The 24525-nt window shown below is 39.3% G+C and overlaps 2 protein-coding genes across 19 annotated transcripts in view; one reads left to right on the top strand and one right to left on the bottom strand.

The window, feature by feature from the left end:
* KHDRBS2 (KH RNA binding domain containing, signal transduction associated 2) overlaps positions 1-24525 on the top strand; it is a 459539-nt gene that overhangs the window by 32118 nt on the left and 402896 nt on the right. The window lies entirely within an intron of this gene.
* LOC115494254 (uncharacterized) lies at positions 16504-24521 on the bottom strand. The gene is made up of 2 exons (XM_030267371.4): positions 20885-24521; positions 16504-20668 (listed from the first exon to the last, which is right to left on the bottom strand). Exon 2 carries the CDS (start codon positions 20484-20486, stop codon positions 19581-19583), a length of 906 nt encoding a protein of 301 aa, XP_030123231.4. The 5' UTR covers positions 20487-20668; positions 20885-24521; the 3' UTR covers positions 16504-19580.

Here is a 24525-nt window from a genome sequence, read left to right as displayed (position 1 = left end):
TCTAGGTTTGGCAGTATCATTACTGGACCTTGAAACACTTAAACAGGCTACCTCACAATTTTATCTAACACAGCCAAAGAGTGCTGAATAGTTCTTACTACACTTCTTCACTGATTAAGTGCAAAATAATAATAGCCTCAGAAAATATATGAAAAATAAGTACTACTTTTAGATTTTAGTGAGAAAAAACTAACTTCGAAACCTTTCATAATGGTATTGCTGTTAGTTGTTTATACTCAAATCCATTTGCCTTTATGAAGTTTCCATTAATACTTTCAATTGCATTTATTATTGTTCACAGTGAGAAATGCTTTTGGTTCTTGATTGCTTTATTCTCCCTGTGTTACATACTCTTCCACTCAGGGAGGAATGGTACTTGTTTCACTGTATTTTAATAATTTTTCCTGGGAAAGTATTTTTGTGTGTTGCAAATACGCGTTTGTTATATTTAAGGAAATTCTAATTAGCTTCCAGGATACTTATAGCACTACAAGGTGAGTGCTGGAGGCAATTCAGGAGATGACTGCCTGTCAGTGGATTGCTGGAGGAGAACCTGTGAGGTGGCTCAGGAGCTGGGGATGTGAGAGGGTCAGTTCCCTCATGCAGTGTGTTGCTTCAGAAACTTTGGGTGCCACTGTTACTTTAGCCTTTTAAGCTCCTAAAAATTAACTCGTGTCTCTGAATGGGCACGCAAAGTTACTATTTTATTCTTTTGGTTTTTACTGACTTCTTAGATGTTCCAAATTTCTACCAAGTTCTGCATTTTTTCCCTGTGGAGCAGCTAGCTGACTTCTGTCTTCACATGCATTAATGTTTTAAGTTGATATTTCTCAAGTCCATATTTTATGAATGTCTTGATTTATGTGTAAACTAGCATTAACTTATTTCCAGTCCAGTGAAGGTACATGCAATGTATTACATTAAAGCAAGTCCAGTGTAAATTTTGGCTATATAAAAATGTCTCAACAGCATAAAATATTAATAATATGTTGAATTACAGAAAAAATAGGCTTTGAAAAGTCATATGCTCTATATTGACATGCCTTTAACTAAATCAGGGGTGGTGTTATAAGATCTCTCTGTCCAGATGGATATTGATGGATGGTGATAGAAACTGCGCAGCATGTTTCCCTGGTTACTTTGTGCCACTGCTGTTTTGGGGAAATACTTATTCTCCAGAGGCAGCATTTTTGCAAATACCTTCCTGTAGTTTAGCTTCTTTTCATTTCATTCAGTTATTCCTTCTTATCTCCGCACATTTGATTCCTTGCATTCAGCCCCTTCAGGGCAGATTGAAGAGCAGATCAGTAAATGAATTCTGCAACTGCTGTGTGTGTACTGGTCAGCCTAGTGGTTGTTTTTTCCAGTTTTATGTAGGTTAATGTGTATGTGCACTCTGTTTGTATCATGCTCCATGACTGTGAACACATTAAAAAGATGGTTGGATATCTGTATTTTCATTTGGATATCTGTTGATGAAAATGTCTATTGCAAACATCAGTCAAAAATTATGTAGACTAGGGGCAGTCTTGGGAGAATTTTATGTCCACTAAATAAATTGATACTTTGTGGTATATATGATATTTCTTTGTATGTTTTAAGAAATTTTAAATTCCTAATTAATTGCAGAATTATGAAATTTCATTGTGGTGTATATAAAAATCAACTTGACAGCATCCTAGAAAATTTACTGTAAGACTATTCCTGGTTAGTGATAGCTCACATGCTTTTTAGCTGCTGAGAATCTCAAGAAGAGCAGGTTCACCAGAGATGTGATTGTGTTCATCTGTGTAACACAGCAGGAAGAGGAAAGAATATACAGAATAAGAACAGCACCTGCTTTTCATTGCCCAGATGATCATAACAAAATGAGACTATTTAGTGTTATAAATTAGAGGTCAAAAAATGCCTGTTGCCTTGCAAATGACTTTGTACCTATCTCCCATGTGTCCTCTGGTTGCCTTAACAGGGGTATTTCAGACATACTTTACTTTTTTTAAGTAGTGAAAATTAAAAGAGCAGTTGCTAAGTTAGATACTTATTTTCTAGAGATATAAATTTACAAATTATGTATTATAATTTATTTTAATAATTAAATACACAGGTTTCCTGCATTGTTAGCAACTATCATACAGTATTTCATACCATTGCTGTGATTGCTCTGAGTGTAAATGAGCTTGGAAAATGAGACTAACTCCTTCAGTACAACCACTAGAGCATCACTCAAAGTCTTTCATCATATCCGTATGTGCTTGTGACTTTTTCACAGGTTGCCTCTCCTTTTGGTGCCTCACCAGTCTTTTTAATGTTAAAAAAATTGGAAGGATGAAACACTAGGGGGGAGCTTGTACAAGTCGGAAGAGAGTGGGACAGCGTGAGTAGGGACTTGTGGGAATTATAACGACTTGTGTAAATGGTTCAGAGTTGTGCCAGGGGAGGCACAGACCAGACATCAGAAGCATTTCATGTTGGTGCCCCAAGCCTGTCAGTGAGAGGCATTAGGAAGTTGTCCATAATAATGTATCTCAGCTTTTGGTCAGACCTGAAGTGGTCAGGCTTGGATGAGGAGTGCACTGTAGATCCCTTCTAACTGGACCAGTCTGTTGTATTCTACACTCTGTCCTATAGACATGGGAAGGGAGCTGGAAGCATGTGTCAGTTCAAGCTGGAAGATGAGTGCTCTAGAGAAGTGATAGGAAGACGTGCTGCAGGTTGCCAACCATTGGCTGTATTTCCCTTTTAGGGCTTTCTCCTCCCCATCTGTGCTATTGCATCTCTATTGCTGTCCTCCCTCACATGCCTTTTTGCTGCCTTATCTGCCTCCTGCTTTTTGCAGCAAGTTGCCTTGCTGTGCCCTGAAAAGCATGTAGTGAGTAATGTGAAAACACATGTCTTCAAAAATGGCTTCCATTTGAGGTGGGAGATGCTTTATTCATTATTTGTGTCAGTTTTTCATGTTGTTAAAGATGGAGAATCTCAAACTGAATTTCCATAATTTGCTTGAAGGGATTACATCTAAGACTAGCTTTAGCACTATTCCTCTGAGCATGTTTGAGTGCTGGTGCTTGTTAATAATGACCATATGACTGTCATCTCCATTGTCTTTAATTCAATGACAAGTCCTAGGATTTTCCTATCTCCTGTCACTGTGTTTTGATGTCTTTTTATCTTTGATGTGGTATGTGCCCACATTTAATTCTTCCAATGCATTTTTACCTTGTTAGTAAGTAAGTGACCCACCAGGTACTCTGCTCATTTTCCTATGACATTTCTATTAAGGTCCTGTTTTTTTTTTTTTTTTTTTTTTTTTTTTTTTTTGTGTGAGTGTTTCTTGCGAACACCTGCTATCAATATATGCTTAAACAATATGAAGGCCGTTTTGATTGTATACTTCAGCAGTAGGTATAATGACTTAGATATACAACCTAAAGAACTGATTTAAAATCAGTGAGATAACATACTTCTGTGACTTCCAATGATGTTATATATGCCTGAGATGATCAGATTCAAAATTTTTTCAAGGATTATAAACATGTTGAAGTTTTAGTAACCTAACACACTTCAGCATTGGATTGCATTGGACAAGAAAAAGGTGTTAAAATACATTTATGTATTTAACAATGCCTATATTTGATATTAAAAATGCTATATTGATATTTATAAGTATTTCTAAAGGATAAAGATTTCATCATCAGTTAATCAAGACAAATTAGTTGTTGAGGTGTACATAAAAACAGCAATGAAATTTATTTTAACCTTATTATAATAAACATAAGTAAATGCATTTTCAGTGAAGCTTAGACCTACTGTCATTGGGAAAGAAAAGACAGACAGTAGTTATATTACATTTCTTTGTGTGATCATGAGAATTGGAAAGTGATTTGTGTGACCAGAGCTGTAGATTGCCCAGATGGGAACTTTATTTATGGCTGTTGTTATTATTATGCTTATGATACCATGAGGTGCTTGTTAGATCTCTGTACACAGATGTAGTGGGCTTTAGCCTGCTTACTCATCACTTTATGCTGAAACTTTGATAGTGCTTTGTGCTGGTGTTATAATTGTTTTGGTTTTTTGTTTTTTGTTTGGAGAATAATGTCATTGTATGAAATATTGATTGTATACTTTCAAAATAAATTTAGTTACCCATATGTATCTGCTAAGATCCTAGACATTCTGAGAAACCATCTTTTAAGCACAGTCGGTGCCTGAAACTGCTGCTGAAATTCACTCTTTCAGCTTACCCTCGTGTTGGTACACAGACTGGTACACTCGTTAGTCATGGGAGTCTTGTCTGAGGATTAGACTGTTCCTGGATTTATTTATACCTGTGTTGTGATGTGAGGTCGGTTGTCATACTCTCATAAAAGCATGATAATTATACTGCCTGAAATTGCAGTTTTTAGAATCTGTCACATAGTCCCTGACTCTCTGGAGATGAAATGGTATATTAAAATCTATCTCTTTTAATCAAAATATCTCTATATCAGGTTTTCCATAAAGCCACATTGTAAGTAACATGGGCAGTGAATGTCTTGTTTGACAAACACTTCTCTGAATACTGTGAGGGCTTTTTTGGAGTAAAGGTATAGATTAAAGGAGGGTACTTTATAACAGAAGGTTATAATTTAGTGATTAGACAACAGATCTATTAGTAGGAGCACTCTATTACGTAACGTATCTTGCCATTCTTTGCTTCTGTGATGCATCTTCACATTTTGTATTGGCATTCCAGCTGCCTCGGCTATTTTCAGTGGTGTTAAGATAGAGCAATCTATGTGTCTGTATCCATATAATTGCAGACTATAGAAAAATATATTGGAATATTTGGAGTAATGTAGATTTTACTTAAGGTCTTCTGGAAATATATAATCCAGTATACAGATGGCTGCCAAATGTCAGCCTTCAATAGGGTTGCCATGGTTTTTGCTGAAAATAAGGTGGTACTGAGCGTGCAAATATCTCTTATCTTTTTTTAGAGCATCTGGTATTCAGTAGAGTAGAAATCGGACATCATCATCCTTAGCAGGATTTAAGTGATATATGTGGTGCCAGTTAGGTGAAGTGAGCATGTTTTGAGGGCAGTAACAGAGAGTAATCAGAATTTAATATGTGTGAACTAGAGACCCATGGTGAAACTTGGGATTCACAGAGAGCAAGCAGAAAGCTTTGCAGAGTGAGAATCCAGTGCACTGCTCAGCAGATCTGCTTTTATGTTCGCAATAACAAGAGCAAAACAAGAATATAATAATCTCCATAAGAATTGTGCTGATCTTTTGAAGGTTAAAAAGAAGTACTGTTTTCAAGTACCTTTCTTAAGGCAATCCCAGATCTTTGAATTTTTGTATCATTTATTCATTCAATGCCGATGCATGCAATGGGGAAAAAAGAAAGCAGCATATTTGAATTAGAAGGAAAAATAACCAAAATACAGAAGCTATTTCTGTGTAGATCGACAGCCCCGTTTTTGTGCCATGATTGTTTTGGCTCTCTTGAGAAGTAACTGCTATTATGCCTAGTTTATTTTATGCCTTCTGCTGCTGCCGACTCTTCCTCTGATTAAAGGACTAACATCTACTATGAGGTCCTTTCCTTTCTTCTGCATTACCCATGACTTAATCAATTTTGGGCTATGCTGAACACAACACAGTGCAGAATAATTCATAACATTTGCTATACTTGACAGCTATAAGTTTTATATTATTGGTTTTGTAATTTATTTACACATCTTACCTAGCTAATAGCAAGAGTGGACTATTAAGATGTTTACCAATGCTTCCTTCAGCTTGTTTCTTAGCAATTACAATTCTAACACAATTACTACAAATAAATATATCTCTAACAAAAAATGGTAATCATTACCCTATTAGTTTTTTTCCAGTTGAATCTTGAATTCAAAATGAATTTAGCTGAAACAGATAGTACTCATATATCCTCCTTCATTTCAGTATAAACTAATGCAAAATGAGCAGCTGAGTTTACTTACATTGCTCAACAATCCTTATACAAAATTACTGGCATTATTTAAGGTCATCCTAGGTCAAAGCTTTGACTGCCTAGTAGAAGTATATCAGAAGACACAGAGCAATGGAGCTCTGGGGAAAAAAAAAGAAAAAGGATGATTTCTTCATAATGTCTGTCTGTCTTTCTTAGGTGCATTGAAGATCTATATCTGCTAGGAGGTGAAGGACTAAAGTGTTCTAAAGTCTTCCTGAACCATAAATAAAACCAGTGACTTTATTATTATAATATATTTGTTAACATTCTGCTAGAAAAAGATTTAATTCTTAACCATCTGTATTTATGACAATTTATACACATGAGACACTTTCTAAAATTAGGAACAGCTCTTGCTTGTATTGCAAAAGGCAATGGAAGATGAATATTTCAGGGTGAGTTTGATCTCAGGTTCTCTCTAGGAAATATCCCAGTGCCAAATACTGACAAGACAATTCAGGGTTGACTATAAGAATAATTGCACCATTTTTTGCTTGTAGGTATTGGAATTTGTCTTCATATAATGGTGATAGCCTAGCCTTTAATTTGTGTGCAGGAATTTTAATTGGTAGAAATGTTTTCCATAGCAGCATGCGTCCTCTGAAATAGAGCAGCGTACATCTTTTGATTAATGCAGCCTAAGTCACTGGAGTGTTCATGGTGGCAGTATCAATTTCAAGGCAGAAAAGCAAAAAAACAGTGCAGAAAGAATAGCAAGTCTGTTAATGTCCCATGTCACTTTATTTCTATATTAATGTTTCAAAATCTAGATTTTTGCTTATAAATATGCTGTTCAAATACTATTTTCTATTAGAAAGTTGTTGATTTTTTTATTTGATTAAAGAATGATATTTTTTCCTGCAGTTCTGTAAAAATGCTGGTAGGTAGATGCATTGATTCAGATGTAACATAACTTTTTTCCCTTACAAAAATGGAAATAAATAATTTTATGGAAAATTCCTTTCATGTCTGTTGTGTAATTTCAATTGTAGAAATATTTTTAAAGTAGAACACTTACTGTGTGTATTGCTTGACCTTGCTTTACTTGGACATCTTGGACTTTTTAGAATACGCTAGAAAATATTACAGAGGCATTTAACTTGTTAATTTAATATTTATATGGAGTTTATTTATCCATTTACTTTTTTTTTTAAACCGTGGTATATCAAGTTGATAAGAAGAGACTGTTATGTATTTAGGTAGATAGCAAAATTAATATTTAACGTTAAGATTTCAAAGTGTGCCTAGTCAGTAAGATGGTCTATCTATGCCCATTTCTGTTTTAGTTCCCATTCAGAAACAATTCTGTTCTTCCTCTCTGATACCCCTTCTTATTCTCTACCTAAGTGTTCTCTTCAGATTTGTTCCCTTGGTTTTTGGTGTCCTGCCTGAGAACTTGTTGCTGAAGATTGATGAAGCATGGCTTGAACTTTTGACCTTCTTCTCCTTCATATGTTTTGTTTGTTACTTTGGTTGATCCTGTCATCTTTTTTCTTGTTTTTCTGTTTCATATTTCCTAAAGTGTCTCCTGGTCATCTCTTGGCACCTTTTTTCTCCCCACTTATGATGCCTTGCCTTCTATCTTCATTCTGGCTTACTTTTTTTTTCTAGAAAACATTTTTAATGAAAAGCAAGCTATATCTATAGTGTCTAATGCCATGTCTTTTATAATATTTTGGAAGCAGTCACAATACTTAATTTTGCTTTCTGGAATTTAAGAAAATGTTTTTCAGCCAATAAAAGAGGCAATCCATTCTAGGTTTTAGAGAAAACAGAAGAAAATAAAGGTGCAGATAAAAGTTTTTGTTTCTTGTCTATTCTTTCCCTCTTTTTTGGTTGCTTAATGTTTTAATTATTTCGTTACTTTTCTATTGAAATTGCTCACACTTGCTGTTTTTATAGATGCTTGAAAAGACCCATGTCCTTTCTTGAAGCATTCTTTTAAACAAACACTTTTAAAATGGACTTTAATATTCTCATCTGGATAGCTGTGAATCTATGTGTGGGCAAGAACTGACACGCCCCAGTTATTATCAACAATTTTACCTCTCATGCAAGCGCATGTAGTAACAGGACAAGGGGTTATGTCTTCAAACTGGGATTAGGTTTAAATAATGTATTATGAAAAAATTCTTTACTGAGGGTGAGAGTGGTGAGGCACTGGCCCAGGTTACCCAGAGAAGTTGTGGATGCTCCATCCCTGGAAATGTTCAAGGCCAGGCTGGGTGGGGCTCTGAGCAACCTGGTCTTGTGGAAGGTGTCCCTGCCCATGGCAGTGGTGTTGGAACAACATGATCTTTAAAGTCCCTTCCAATCTTTAACATTCTATGATTCTCTCCAGTAGTGAGTACTGTTTATTTTCTGACTGAAACAAAAATCTGTCTTATATTTTCATTACTCCATAAAATTGAAATGATGAATATATAAGTGCCATCAGCTCTTGCTATTGATGGCATCCATCCTAAAACAGAGAAGGCTATAGGATTTTTATCAGCCTTAAAAAAACCCAGCATTAAAAACACCCTAGCATCATACATACCAAGACCTGATTGGAGTATTTTTTGTATGAAATGGTTAAAATTTGTTGAGAAAATAAGCACTTCCACAAAAATAATAAATTCCTTATTAGCTCAGCATCAAGTTGCAGTTCTTATGTTGGGTTGAGCCTGAGCAGACCTGTTTTGCAATGGAACAGATTGTCTTGCAACACGGTGTACTCCTGGAAATTTTCTTCTTCGAGAATGAGCCTGTGACATTTTCTGAACTAGAGAGGCTGAGTTAATCAAGGCAGCTGACAAACCCTTCAGCATGCTTGAATCAGTGTGGGTTTGTCCAAGTTCTTTCTTTGCCCTGTAGACCCTTAGGCACAAATTGACAGATTTATTTTTTTTTACCAGCTGCTGAGATGGTTGGCAAGAGACATGTAACCAGATGAAAAAGTTTGTTAGTCTGAGACATAAAATTCAGATAAATTGAAAAATTTCCTTTTCACCTTTTCATTATGAATAGTATTTTTGCCTGTTTTTTTAAATAATTTGTGATACCTAATCTGCAGCAGCATAAGCACTTTCATCTGGACGTGATTAATTAGGACGGTTCTTTTGAAGCAGGACAGTTCTCAAATGTGGCAGGTCTTGGAGATCGCTCTACTGTTTCACCAGGGTTGGGAAAAAAGAGCTCCTTAGGAGGTGAAGTTTTTTTGTATGTCTGTTAATGAACAATGAGGTAAATTGTGAAGGTGGTGTATAAAGTGGGAGACAGAAAAGAAGTAAAAGGTGTTCCCAGATACACAAGGGTATAATGGGTATGTTTGTTGCTCTTTTTCATTCTCAGAAGCAAGGCTTACATGCCACTTACCTTTCTGGAAGGAACAAATCGCTCTTTCAGAAAAACAGGGCATATAGCAAATTTGTATGGCTTTCTGGGTAACAAGAAATCAGTGAACAAAACAAGCAGAAAGGTATTTCCTCTTTTTAGATTAAATGTAATGTCTCTGTTTACTTAAAGTCATGGCGGCCTTCCCAGCTGTACTTATTCTAAGTTTGAGTCCATTAACCAGCACTGCCAAGTCCACCACTACACCATGTCCCTAAATACCACATCTACATGTTTTTTGAATACTTCAGGGATGGTGACTTCACCCACTTCCCTGGGCACACCACTTCCCTGCTTCACAACCCTTTCAGTGAAGACATTTTTCCTAATAGTGAATCTGATCCTCCCCTGGCACAATGTCCTCTTGTCCTATCTGTGGTTACATGGGGAAAAAGATGAACACACACACCTTTGTACACCCTCCTTTCAGGTGGTAGTAGAGAGCAGTAGAGTCTTCCCTGAGTCTGCTTTTCTCAAGGCTAAACAGTCCTAGGTACCTAAGGTGCTCCTCATAAGACTGTGCTCCAAATTAATTTCCAGAATTATATTGTAATTCTTTATCCTGTTCTGCAAAAGTATTCATTGGGTTCATAGTGCTTTACTGGGCTGCAATACATTATTCCCTAAACAGTTTAGTGAAAGATACGTAAGTAAGGAGAAGGGTAATGACGAGCCTGCATAGTGTCAGCTGTGAGCTCCTATGTCAAAAATAATTTTATTGTATTCCCTCTCAGTCATGTAATCTGTGCTTCTGCATTTTTCAGGTATTAGGTGTTCACAAATCATAGGGCAGAATGAGTGCTGGGATGACTTTCATGGTAATTTTAAGAAAAATCTTCCAAGGAAATACAGTTAGTTTGTACAATTAAATGGTCTATTTGTCTGCCAGGCTCTTTTCCCCTCATATTTTCTAAACATGTCAGCTAATTTCAAGTTTATAGAAAGTAGGAATTCATTAGTTACTGTCTCCTTACTGTTTTGTGGTAGTGACAAGGTAAATGTGATGCCTGAAATCTGGTGTTTGGAAAAGCGTCATAATGCTGCTTAGTCTTCTGGAAATGCTGGTTCCTGGAAAAAACTGTTGTTCCCCACAGAACTTATTCCAGTCTTTTCCACACTGATAATACAGTGAGGTGCACTGGGCTTGAGGAGTGAACTCTTGAGCCTGGCACAGACTTTTATGCCAGTTTTTCTATCCCCTGGACTAGGAAATGCCTTGAAAGTGGATGCCATTGCTTTGACTTCTAATAATGAAAAGCCATCCATGGGAGCTGAGAATACATTTGGATTTATGACATGTTGCTCTTAGAACTGCAGCAGTTCGGCATTAATAAAAAGAAATGCAGGGTGAAAAAAGTTATTTGGCCATTTAGGCCAGTGTGGTATCTTCTAGCCAGCTGGAGTTAGGAATATAATGCCTAAATATCATTTATGGATATCCATTTGTGTAAGGGCCCAGCGAGGATTCAGACTTACTCCTGGACTGTAACTAACAGCTGTGCAGATGCATCACAAGGAGGTTTCACTGTTACTGGGAGCTTCTCAGGTTGCTTGTTTCCTGGCAGCACTCCTGCTTACTCTGGATTCAGTTTCATATAATTGTTATTTGTTAGTGATCCCATCTGTGATACTTTTTTTTTTTTTCCTATTGGCTAAGAAGCAAAGGATCTGGTAGAGAAAAAGGGATGCTTCTCATCACTGATTTTTAGATACATGCCAGGAGCATGCAATGTACTCATATTATTTGAAAACATTATCCTGGGCCCCTTTTTTTCCCTCTTAACATGATAACAGGCTTTGATGAAGTGGGTTACAGACAGGTTCAAACATGTCTTCTTCACCTTTTAAAATTGATTTCTAGAAATGTTGTTGGAAGAATCAAAAGTATATTTACAGGAAATGAAACAAGTCTTGCTGACATCAGTATGTTTTAATTGTGTGGCCTGGAAAAGGAAAACAAATGTTCTTAAGGCAATATGACAAATCTATGATATGAAAAACCCGCTTCTTATTTGCCAGAGTATCAGTCTTAACGAGCACCTGAATGCAACTTTTTTGTATATGAAGTCTTCGATGAAATAATGGATGTTTAAGAGAATGTCACTGTAGACAGGTAAACATAATCATTCTTACCAGTACTGAATGTTTTGTTTCCTTCTTTTGTGCTTTTTTTACCAGTCATGAATAAAAAGTTTGAGGTGTTTATATATATTTATTTGTTTTGTATATATTAATACACTCAGTATTTTCCTGTCTGTATAGCAGTCAGAGCCATTCTTTGCTGACAGAGCACAGTAAAGGTGATACTCTGGCACTAAAATCTCTCCCACCTCTCATCTGCAAATTCCTTGCATTTACCTGGTGTTTCATCATCATCTGTCCTGAACTTCAGTTTTCCTGTCAGTCTTTGAGATACAGATAACTTTCTTAGCCCAAGATCTGAAGTCACATCCTAAATGAAAACTACTATTTTGATGGTTTGTAGACTCCTTTCAAATACTTTGATAACTGTCTGAGCAGAGATTATCAGCTCATTAGTGGTACTGCTAACTGGAAAACCAGGAGAGGTCAGTGGGAAGCCTGAACTTCAAGCGAGATTTTATACTGGTTCTTAACATCAGTATATAGCATCTTTTCATAGTTTTCAGTATTGTGAACTTCTAGACATCAGTCTTTTCTGGAGCTGTTCTCCCTCACAGTAGAGAAAAATCTGGAAAAGGCTAGATAAGAGCAGAAAGGAAAAAATTGCTGGCTGCTTCATATGTCTGTCTTGCTCTGAGGACAGAATAGCAGACATTATTATCAGTAATAAGTTCTAGGACTGAAGAGAATAAAAGAAAATTCCCAGAAACTGTAAAGAGACAGAAAAGCTGCCTTTTGGCTGGTTACTCCAGCTGGGTAGAGCAACCCACTCAAGAATACCAGCAGGTTTCAGATCGTCAGGGATAGGTAATGAATATGTCACTGGTAGACTTAGCTGCGATTTCACTGATCGATTCGTCTTTCACCCCTACATATCTGTGCCACACCATACAATATGTAGCACACCACTGATCCTTTTTCTTCAAATTAATCTATGAGAACACTTCAGTGTGTCCTGAAGTGTTTTCTTGAATAAACTTTGACACAATAGAAACTACAAAAATCTTTGGCAAAAAGCTACTTTCCTTTTCTTACATGTCATAGCAACAGTGTTCTAGGGTGTTATATTCAAGGACACCTAGAGATATGTTCGCAAATAAATACACTTGTGATATTTCTGTTGGTTTTTGCTTTATTTTTTACTTGTCTGAGTAAATCTTCATGCTCTCTATGTCTTCTTTTATGAGTGGTCTCATTCTTAGATGAAAGAAATCCAGGATTAAAAAATACAAAAAAATAACAAATATTGGAAATAAAAGTTGTTGGAAATAAAAATATAAGTTGTTGGATATAAAAAATATTCCAACAACTTTCAGGTTTGCCTTTCATCCAACTGGTGACATATTCATAATACTGTCTAAGCTGCTCTGAAGTTAAGAGGTAAGAAGGGAGAACTACTGGGAACAGCTGTTTAGTGAACTGCACACCATAGTTAAAGCAATACTGCTGCCAAAAACAAACTTCCAACACAGCCTATGCAGATTAACTCCCCAAAGGTATGTTTGACTTCAAAGACACTTTTGAAAGAACTTTAGTCTTTAAAAACTTAACCAGTGGCTTGCTCTCTTTTTAACAATTTGATTAAAAAATATATTGAATCAATGTTGTAATTGTTTGGTTCCTTTAATAATCCTTCTAAAATCCTAATAATAGTCCTTTTTTTTTCCCCCAAAGCTAGAAAACACCTATATCTTGAAGCTGACATTGTTGTCACCCTTTAAATGTTATCAGCAACTTTATTTAGTAAATCATGACATTCAAAATGCATCCCAGATATTTTCTTTATATTGCATTTGCTGATGCTGACCTTTGGATTGCTGTTGGTTATTTTTACTGAGATGAGAAAGACTCCATCAATTTCCTGCAGCAAATTTCATTGTGAATAGTTTGGGTTTGGTTTTTTTTTTGTGATTGCAGTTGCTATATATCTAGAATTACATGAGATAGTGTATCAATGATAGTGGGAGTGTATTCAGCAACTGAACTGGGATTATATGTACTACTGTATTGAGGAACTACTTGGCAATCAGACTTAAAACTCTCCATGGAAGGGTGTGCATCAGAGCAGATGTTGTTCAGAAATTTAGTAAGAACTAATACTTTCATTTCAGGACTTTTCTAGTTATTTAACACTACTAGTATCCTCTTTATAGATTTTTTAGTCTATACTGATCTAGGCATAGGTCAGTAGATGGATACATTAGCTCATTATTTTTCTACCAATAGTATAATTTGGACAAGAAACTACCTTGTGGCATACCTTTGCAAGCTGCTGATGACACAATGGGTAAAGCCAAAGTAGTGACCAGGCAGTAAAAATCAGTTGTCAGTATAGAGAGGGGATAGAAATCTAAGTTTTTGCACACTTGAATTTTTCTCCTTTGTTTTCTTGTTAATACTCTTTGGTTTTCATTTAATTAGAAATATGAAATTATTTAGATCTTTAATTACTTTTCTGCCTATGTTAGTACATTTTGTTAAAAAAGTTTGCTAAGAATATAGGGCTTATGTAATCATGCTGTTTCTGTCTTCTAACTTTTTCTGCAACGACTTTAAATCTTTTGGATAAGTTCCAGAAATTTGACAGACACAGATAAGTCTGAAATGTATTGCATTTGTAGGATCCTAGGATAGTTCACATGTCAAGGAGCCTTGGAAGATCTCTAGTTCAACCTCCTATTCAAAGCAGGGCCAGCCAAGGGTTCAGACCAGGTTATTCAGGGATTTGTCCAGGTCCATCATGAAAACTTCCAGTGGAGGAGGTGGTATATCTGAGAAACCTGCAGCACTGCTGGACTGTGTTGAGAAAACTTTTCCTTATGCACAGGCCAAGCCTTTCTATTTTCACCTTTTCCCTGTTACCCTTGTTTCACACTCCTGTGAAGAGCATGACCCTGGGAACATCAGCGTTGCTGAGCTGCTGTTAGATCCCTCCAAGCTGTTTCTTCACCACAATAAACAGGCCCAGTTCTCTCAGCCTCTTCTCACAGGACAAGTACTCCAGCTCTGACCACCATGAGTGGCCTTCACTGACTTTGCTCCACTTTGTCAATGTCTTACCTCTTTTGGGAAGGAGAGGGCAAGTTTGGCCCCAATGTTGCACATAGATGCATTCTGATGAGTACCTACTGAAGGATCACTTTTCTGCAATTTCTCTATGTTCTACACAATAGGCAGCCTGATAGATGTTAATGGCCATAAAGTCCAACAATAAAAAATACCTGCATAATATATTAAACTTTTAATGGATGCTGTATTTTCAGACATGCCCAAAAAGACCTTCAGTACTTTATAGGATGGCATCTAATCATAAGGAAAAAATCTGTAAAAGACTAGAGTTTATCAATATGGATGCTTTCAGCAGTTCCCCTGTGTAATTACATCCTATACATAAAAGTATTTTTTTTTCAATCTGTACATCGCAAAGAGAAGCTTTCCCCTCCTGAAAAACATTAAATACCCATTTTTGTTTCTTCTCCTACTGTGCGTGATTTTGCATGTCTCTGTCATTCCTTTTTGACTTGTCTTTCAGAATTCTTTCTGAACATTATTTTACTAGCCACATTTCTTGCTAGAGAGCCAAGGTGATTCAGCTCGAGCTAATACAGTTACAAAACTTCAGTTTGTATTTGTCTAGAACAGATGACATAAACATGTAGATCTGATCCACAATTATCTAACAGGTATTAAATTCATCACTGGCAGAGGTATTGCCTTAGTTGTGTCTGATGTAAGAAGTATTTCCTTATCCTCCCTGAATCATTCCAACTAGCTGTGTGACTTAACAAGTATGTGTACATAAAGTAAAGAAATGTTGTTAATACAATATATGAATGTGTTTCTGGGTGAGTATAGTGAGTCAGTGGCTAATTTTTCAGTGCTCATGGCTGATTGTACTGTCCTTATAACCCCTCCCAACCACTTTTGGTACACTTAATATTTTTACTTTTAAGTTACCAATTCTTAGGGGTTTGGATGTCGTTTTTATTACTGGAAGACTCTTAGGATGTTCACTTCTCATGAATTAACTCCAATTTAATTTGTTCAACTATTGAGCCATCTGCCTCTTTTTTATCCCCTGACTCAAAATCCAATAGCCCTGCTTTCAATGAAAATGTAATGCCTTAGACAGAAAACGAGCCTTCATGTATGTTTTCAGTATTTTCTGTTTCTAAAAATATGCTGGGAATTTTTTGTTAACACTGTTCTAGGTATTCAGAGTTCTCACTGTGTAATTTTTTAATGATGCTTAAATTAAAAATGCTCTCTCTAAATTAGAGCTGTCAATGATTTAGTGGTTGTTATTTTGCACTGGCATTATCTCATTCTTCTGTTCTTTCATTAACCAGAAGAAAATGTGTACTTCTTTGAGTACTAGATAAGCTTGATATACATAATAGTACTTGCATGCAAGATGTTGGTGATACTCCCATTCCGGAAATCATTCCCATTAATAGAAACATGTGATTGTTTCAGGAGGCTTGACCTTGTTAACAGCAGCCCGTGATTCTTGATTGAAGCAGTGCCAGTACCGCAAAGGCAAGAAAAGCTAGATAGGCTGCAAAATTCCTTTAAGTGGGAGGCAAGTGTTGACAGCAGAAAGAATTGTGTAGATTTAATTTTTTTTGGTGGGTTGGACAGACTGACAAGAAGAAAATTATTTTTTGAAGAGTTTTGACATGACTCTTAAGTGTAGCAAAAGGATGTTTTTACTCTGGGGTGCTTAATTTTAATAGAAAAAATATATTCATTAGAGAAGTTTTGTAATACGTGTCAAGGACTTTGAAGAGAAATGTAATTAACATCATTTTATTGGCACTGTAAGAGTAAAGCAGAGAATACGGAAAAAGAGCTACTAACTTAGCTTTCCATTTTATAAATCCATGAAGGAAAAAGAAGGTACTCCCCTCAAAAAAATCCACATAAATGGGCTGCAATATTTTCAGAATGTTACAGCTCAAAGTCTGGAGATAGCTTAAGATAAATTTTCATAGGGAAAAATATCTCTAAAAAGATATAGGTAGAAATGTCTTTTTGTCTCTGATATTTCTCTAGTTGGGGCCTCTTTTTGCGTGACTGATATATGCATGGTTTGAGGTGTAAAATTCTGGACATACTGTCAGCCCATTTGTGTGGATTTTTTTTTTTGAGGGGACTACCTTCTTTTTCCTTAATGGATTTATGAAATGGAAAGCTAAGTTAGTAACTTTTTTCAGTATTCTCTGCTTTACCCTTACACTTCCCTCTGCATCTGGACAGAGGAGAGAAAATTTAACGAAGGGCTCTTGGGCTGAGATAAGGACAGGCAGAAAACACCCATCAATTACCATCAAAAGCAAAACAGGCTCAACTTGGAGATAGAAAGTGGATTTATTGCTAACAAAATCAAAACAGGACAATAAGATGTAAAATAAAACCCTAAAAAACACTTTTCCCCCACCTTGCCCCCCCTCCTTCCCAGCCCTACCTCCTACCCCAGCGGCACAAGGAGACAGGGAATGGGAGTTATGGTCCATTCATCACCCATTGCTTTTACTGCTACTCAGGAATCCTTCCCCTGCTGCACCAGGGTCCCTCCCGTGGGAGACAGTTCTCCCTGAACTTCTCCAGCACGCGTCCATCTCACAAGAAGCCGCTCCCTGTGAACTGCTGCAATGTGGGTCCATCCCACAGGCAACAGTTCCCCTCAAACTTGGTCACTTTTCCATGATGTGCAGTCCTTCAAGGACAGGCTACTCTAGCACAGGTCCCTCTCACCTCAGGTCTTCCATGTAGTCACAGCCTCTTCTCAAGTATCCACCTGTTCTGGTGTGAAGCTCCTCCATCCAGCCCCGATGGATCATCGTGGGCTGCAGGGGGACAGCCTGCTTCCCATGACCCTCACCACAGGCTGCAGAGGAACCTTGGCTCTGGTGCCTGGAGCATCTTCTGCTCCTCCTTCTTCACTGACCTTGGTGTCTGCATAGTTTTTCTTCTCACATGTTCTCACTCTGCTCTTCTCTGGCTGCGATTACAACTGCCCCACCATTTTTGTTTTGTTTCTTCTTAAACATGTTATCACAGAGACATTACCACCATTTATAGTTGTCTCAACCTTGGCCAGCAGCATATCCATCTTTGGAGCCACCAGAAATTGGCTCTGGCAAACACTGAGGAAGCTTCTGGCAGTTTCTCACAGGAGCCACCCCTGTAGCTCCCTCTAATTCCAAAACCAGGCCATGCAGACCTAATACAGCTGGTCCTGTACTGTCTATAGCTTTCTGTAAGCAGCAGCACACATTCCCCTGCACTAGGAAGACAGTCTTCAGCCAGCAGCAAAGCTGCAGAAGTCAAGCATTAAAGAGCTACTGTCAGGACAGTACTTGGGCTACCATCAGTGCCAGGGACCATCTTGGTACAAGGAGTGACACTGGAGTGTGTTGGCATGTTCCAGCTCTCAGGGCAGGATGGCGACTGACCTTTTTGACATGTGCAGGAATGTACTCAAATGTTGTGTGGCTGTAGTCCAGCGGCCACTATCTCTTGGCCACTCTGCTTGAGCAGGGGAGGTTGCACTAGATGGTCTCTGCAGGTCCTTTCCTGCCTCTGCTGTTCTGTGGTTCTGTGACTCAAAACACACTCAAGCTAAGAAAGCCCCTGCAGATTTCATGACATGGGAAGGTTTGAATGATTCAATATGCTCATGGAGAGCCAGGTTTGTCTCCCACAAGTGAATTGTCCATATGGCAGCCACGTCTTTTCCTTTGGGGGATTTATCAGAAATGCACAGAAAACTAACAAGCTAAACATAAGCATGAGGGATGCAATGAGTGCAACATCTCACTAAAGGCATTAGTTCTGTTTTTGTAGCGTGTGTTGCAGGTGACCATAGTTTTTGCAGTTGGCAAGTAAAAATTTTCAGCTAAAGAACTAGCTGTGTGTCAGTGCTGTGAGCAAGCAAGGTGGCAGCTTGATCCTGGCCTGGATTCCTTCATGAGACTGTCTTAATGCTTCTTTTCTGTGGTGGTAATAGTCATGGAGTGACATGAGGAATGTACACAGTAATGGCTGACTGTAGTTCAATACAAAAATTGCATACAGTTTGTCTTGCTCCAGTCTTTTGAGAAGACTCCTCTTTTTGCTCCAGTCTTACTTGAAAGTAACAGTTCTTGGTGCAAAACTGTTTTCTGATGACTTTTGTAGTATTTGGCCATGGTCTGAAGAGCCTCTAGCCTGTTTAATGCTGGGCATTAAACCTGAGGCATTGTGCAGGACACAGCATGGGGGCAATTTCTCTGTGAGGACTTTGGGGTTTATTTTTAAAGTCTTTAAAGGAGAAGGAAAATCTTTTCAGAGGCTTTCTACCAGGCATTAGATTTGGATTGGCGTTATAGGCAGTGTCTTTGAGATAGAGTAATTGTAAATTGACTTCACTCTTCACTGCTTCATAGTGAGAAGAGTGGTAACAGGAGAAGTTACTCTGGGGTATGTTTGGGATAAACCATAAGAAAATAGGTGTGGAAGGACAAGAGATTTCCTAATAAGTTGTTGGTGTCTTTGGTATCAGGGCAAAAACACAAAAACGTTGATCACACTGTGGAAACCCAATATAGAGAGAAAGGCACCCCCATACAAAATGTTCAGTACGCCATTTTATACACAAGTGGGTACCACAGAACAAAATGACAAAAGCAGTGCTGAAGTTTCATGCTTGTTATCCTCCTAACCTGAAAAGGCCTTACAAGGATGTCTTTGGATTTCCAGATGCATTTTTTTTATGGAGAATAGAGCCTTAGCCCCAGGCTTGAGCATTTGATTTGACTTTATTTTTGCAATTGTTAGTAGGGGCTGTTTTTGTCTAAAGTAGTATAATTCCTGACACTGGGAACAGGGCATACAGTAGTTCCATTGTTGGTAGGGTATGCTGCTAGGGTTGTGCACAGCATGGCTGGAGGACCTCCATGGGATCAGTTCTTTGTCACCTGTGGTTCAGTGAAATCAACCTGGCGTCTCTGTTGATGGCACTCACGCCACTCCAAGGAGGTTGAGATGTCACATTCCATCCTCCTTAGAGTTTCCTGCAGTGTTTAGAACTGTGTGCTGCGGGACCTCCCCCGGGATTGGCTCCTTGTCATCTGTGGTTCGATGAAAGAAGCTTGGCGTCCTTGCTGAAGGCGCTCACTCCTCCTTGGGGAGGCATGGATGCCCTGTTCAATCTGTCTGTCATAGCATTCCATCCTCCTTGGATTCTCTGTCAGGGGCAGCGTGCTGCAGAACCTCCGTAGGGTTTGGCTCCTTGTCATCTGCGGTTCTCTGTAAGAAAGCCGGTGCCTCTGCTGTTGGTGCCTGCTCCTCCCTGAAGAGGCACGGATGGACCAGTCATGCCTTAGAGCTTGTCCCTCATCGCGTTCCATCTCCCTTAGATACTCCCTCAATGTTTGGCTGGAAGATCTGTGCGACCTCTGCCGGGATCGTCTCCTTATTGCCCTCGGTTCTACGAAAGAAACCTGGTATTCTTGCTGACGGCGCTTACGCCTTCTTGAGGGGGCACGGATGTGCTGTTGGGTCCTTCGGCCCTTGTCACGAGCAGTGTTCTGAGCCCTGCTCGGCCGCTGTCTCCTGCTGCTTGAGGGGCTGTAGCCCTGGGCCTGCTGGACCCTGGTGCGGCCATTGTGATGCCTCCTTGGATACCTGCTTCGACTCTCCTCTTGGGCCCTGCCACGGCTGCCACCGCGGCTGCCACCGCGGCTGCCACCACGGATACCACTACAGCTTCTGCTGCAAGACTTGTGGTGCTGTCGTCCTGGGGAATGATGCTGACATCCTTCTGTAGAGCGGGACCCAGCTCGCTCTTCTTGAGTATGGCTGGCAGAGCTGACGGACTCCTCCATATAGTGCACCTCAGAATTACTGTCTCTTACCTTGTGGAATGTGTGTGGGAAAGGTGAATGGCATATCAGGCCCTCCACTCTTCTGTGGAACCACTCCACCATGCAGTAAAAACAGAAAGGGTGCCAATGCCAGCTCACGAAGGCTCAGTCATTAATGCCAGCCCAGCAGACTGAGCACCTTAGGTTCTCTGAAGCACCTGGATGTGCAGCCCAGGACACCTGGATGGTGCTGGCAGAGAAGAGGTGCCGCTTTCTGCCAGGTTTTCCTCTGAGGCTATTTTGCCCTGCAAACCAAAGAGATAAGCTGGTGTGCTCCCTGGTGCTGATGACACAGTCTGCAACCAGCAGCAAAGCTACAGAAGTTGAGCATTAAAGAACTGCCCACTCTGCCTCAGGACAGCACTTGGGCTGCCACCAATGCCAGGGACCATCCTGGGGCAGATGAGTAACACTTGAGTGTCTTGGCATGTTCTAGCTCTTGAGGCAAGATGGTAACTGACCTCTCTGATACGTGCAGGCAGGAGCTGGGACACTGGGAGAGGAATTCCTGGCCTCTCAGCACCTGCAGACAGAGCCTGAGTACATGGCAGATTGGGACCAGCACCCTAGGCCCTGTCAGGATCCTTGTCCAGCAAATCTTCTCTGTGCCTTCAGAAAGCAGACGATGGGATGGAGGTCCTTTTTCTTCCCCCACATTCAGATGTCTGTCCCCAGTGGAGGAGGCCAGACACTGTGGCCTTTTGGAGCTTCCCCAAGCATCCAAAGGCTTATTGTCGCAGGTGTCACAATGACTCCCCGGTGACTACGTGGGGCTTTCAGGGTCCACACCCAGAAGACACAAACTCCAGCCCTAAGGAATGAAAGCTTCTAAGGTGGCTCATCTCACACGGCTGCTCCACTAAAGCAAAATCCTAATGCCATATTTTTTAATATAAATTTACAGGTTACACTGATGGTACTCAGCCCTATGTTCTGTTTTAGAAATAAACCAATGCAAGGCATTTCTTACTTCTCAGTCTACTTTGCAGGTCAAAAGAGGTGATACTCCACTGGAGCAGTCTGTTCAGTGTGCAGGTCCCCACATAAGTAGAGATGGACATACTGGAGAGTGTCAAGTAAGGGTTCAGAAAGATGATGAAGGGTCCGTGAAGACAGGGCTAGGAGTGCTGCCTCCAGGCTGTTCAATCTGGAGAAGACTCTATAGGGGATCTTTTCCAATGTATACCAATAACTGAAAGGAAGGTACAAAGAAGCCAGACTCTTTCAGGGGTGTCCAGAACACAGAACTTCTCTCAGAATATTGGGGAACTTTTTTTTACTGTGAGGGTGACCAAGCACTGTCAGGGTGCTTGTGGACTCTCCCTCCTTGGAGATGATACTCAAAAGCTGTCTGGCTATGGTCACGGGCTAGTCAGCAGTGCTTCCTGGCAGAAACCTGATGTCCCCAGTGTCCCTGCTGCCTTCTTCGTGGTTCTGGGCTCACAGCTGGGCTCTCATCACGATTCCTTCTCATTTGCTTCTCTCTCTGTGTTTGACCTTACGTGCTGTGGGACCTCCACTGAAATGGGCTCTCTGTTGCCTTTCATTCCCTGGAGGAAACTCAATTCTCCACTGCTGTTTCTTGTGCTTCCCATAATAAGCTGGGACTGGCTCTTCTGGGTCTAGAGCTCAGCCCTCATCATGGAGTGAAACCAATTAAAGTGTCACAGCTTGTCTCAGTCTCGGTAGATAAACAAACTGTTGTTCACATAAGTCTGATAAGCCCAGCTGAAGTAGTCTTTCATTAGCTTCAGCAAAGACGCCACTTTCATTCCGCAACTTCCGTGTACTCTCAGTTGAAAACAAAGGACGAGACTGGCACTGGTTGCAAGGCGTGGTAGACGATTCAAAGCATAGCATTTTGTCCTAGGCTTTAGTACCCATCCCTACTGACCATACAGACTTCTAAGTATCTTCAGCTTTCCAGGAGAAACAGTTAGTTGTTCATAAAGCTAATGGCACCCTTGCCTGTATCAACAGTAGTGTCGTCAGCAGGACCAGGGCAGTGATTGTTCCCCTGTACTCAGCACTGCTGAGGCCACACCTTGGATGCTGTGTCCAGTTCTGGGCCCCTCACAAAGACATTGGGGGGCTGGAGTGTGTCCAGAGAACGTCAGCAGAGCTGGGGAAGGGTCTGGTGCGCAGACCTGATGAGGAGCAGCAGAGGGAGTTGTGGTTGATCAGCGTGGAGAAAAGGAGGCTCGGGGCAGAATTCATTGCTCTCTTCAACTACCTGAATGGAGGTTATAGTCAGGTGGGGGTTGGTTTCTTCTCCCAGGCAAGTAGTGACAGGATGAGAAGACATAGCCTCAGGCTGTGTCAGGGGAAGTTCAGGTTGGACAGCAGGAACTGTGTCTTCACAAAAACAGTTATAGAGCATTGGAATGGATTACCCAGGGAGGTGGGGAAATGGCTGTCCCTGAAAGTATTTAAAATACTTGTAGATGTGGCACTTAAGGATATGGTTTAGGATGGACTTGGCAGAGCTTGATTAACAGCTGAACTTGATCACCTTAAAGGTCTTCTCCAACTTAAACTTTCGTGGTTCTAGTGAACTATATGTGTATTTGTAGATTGACTTTCCCCATCTGCCTTTTAGAATTATCTAATTCAGTATTGTGTTCACAATACATTTGGGAAATTCCTTTATTTCATTTACTACTTACTGTGCTTGTAACACTTTCCCCCCTTTATGAACCTTCGTCTCTCCCTTCTGTACCCCCATAGCACACCCCTTTGTATAATTGCATTGGATCTATTTTCAAAGAACTTTTTATCTATTAAACCTGCCCAAAATGAGTATGTTACTTACTTAATTGATGCTTGCTGCTTTCCAAATTAATCTTCCACTGAATGCAACATACCACATTTTTTTACATGTGTTCAAGTATTTTACAATAATGAAACGTTCTTCTGATGCTTTCAGTGATTTTAAATAACTTTTTAATCCTAAATTATTGAATGTGTATCCCATCTGAGGTCTTCTAGGTGTGTTCTTTGGGAGGTTTTAAAAGAGCTTTATAACATTAGAGAACTGTCTGCTGGTGCAGGCTTTAAGTAAATTATTTGATCTCATAAAAGCAGCATAAACATTTATTAACAAATCATTACATGGGCTGTTCTTTTCAACACATTTTTTCTTTATGCATGTTGGAAATCAAAGAAACTTGTGTATGAATGTTAGAGCATGCTGTGGCTGTGTTCCTCCTTTCCATTGCTTTCCCATCCTTGAAGCAGCATGTTTCTGAGATCCACAGCTGTCCTCTTTTAGCTATAATTCAGTTATAATTAGCTCATTATAAGCATTGCCACTTTCTGTGCTGTCAACGATGTCACTGCTGCAAAAGCAGCTTTTTTGATAGTACCTGAACTGTCAGGGAGCTCTCAGACACTATATAAGATGCTTTTCACAGGATAATGAATTAAATTATTTGTTATTATCCATTGGTTATTAAGCATTAGGGAATAAAGAATTCAGAACTATTCTACCTGAAAATCTTTTTTATTTATTTTTTTAAATTGTAAATTCTAGAGTGTTCTACAGATTATCAATTATTAGATACATTATATATAAATTATATACACACATATATATACACACATATCTCATGTTTTTCACTGCATTTCTTAATTGAAGGTTTTTTTTGAGCAAGAGTTAACTTTATTTCTTATCGTTAACTAATTCAGAGGTATTTGAATGCAAACTCAGTAACAACAAGAAGTTTCTTCAGTTTGCTAGTATTTGTACTGAAAATAGCTATTGCAGCTTAATTCTGGCAGGTCACATTTACACAAAGCATAGAGCTGTGATGATGTCATTCCTTTTAAAAGAGTGACAGCTGGAATTGTAAGCCTTATCTATTCCTGCTCCTGCTGAGATCATTTGGCTTCCCTTTCAGCTGGGGAAGAATTAGTTGTGGAGTGTCACCTCTGCCTCCCAGCACTGCTGGGAGTCCAGGTTCTCTTAAAGACAGCAGTCCCTGTCATGTGAGTGCAAACATCACTGGTGTTCAGTGCATGGTCTGGGTAGGAATGTGTAGGTTTAAACTTCCTAAGGATGACAACTACCATGTCACTGATTGTTCTGTTTCATGATATTTTT

Source organism: Taeniopygia guttata, chromosome 3, assembly GCF_048771995.1.
Source record: "Taeniopygia guttata chromosome 3, bTaeGut7.mat, whole genome shotgun sequence".
Classification (NCBI taxonomy): domain Eukaryota; kingdom Metazoa; phylum Chordata; class Aves; order Passeriformes; family Estrildidae; genus Taeniopygia; species Taeniopygia guttata.
Note: the sequence above shows the minus strand (reverse complement) of the source record. Positions and strands in the feature narration are given on the sequence as shown.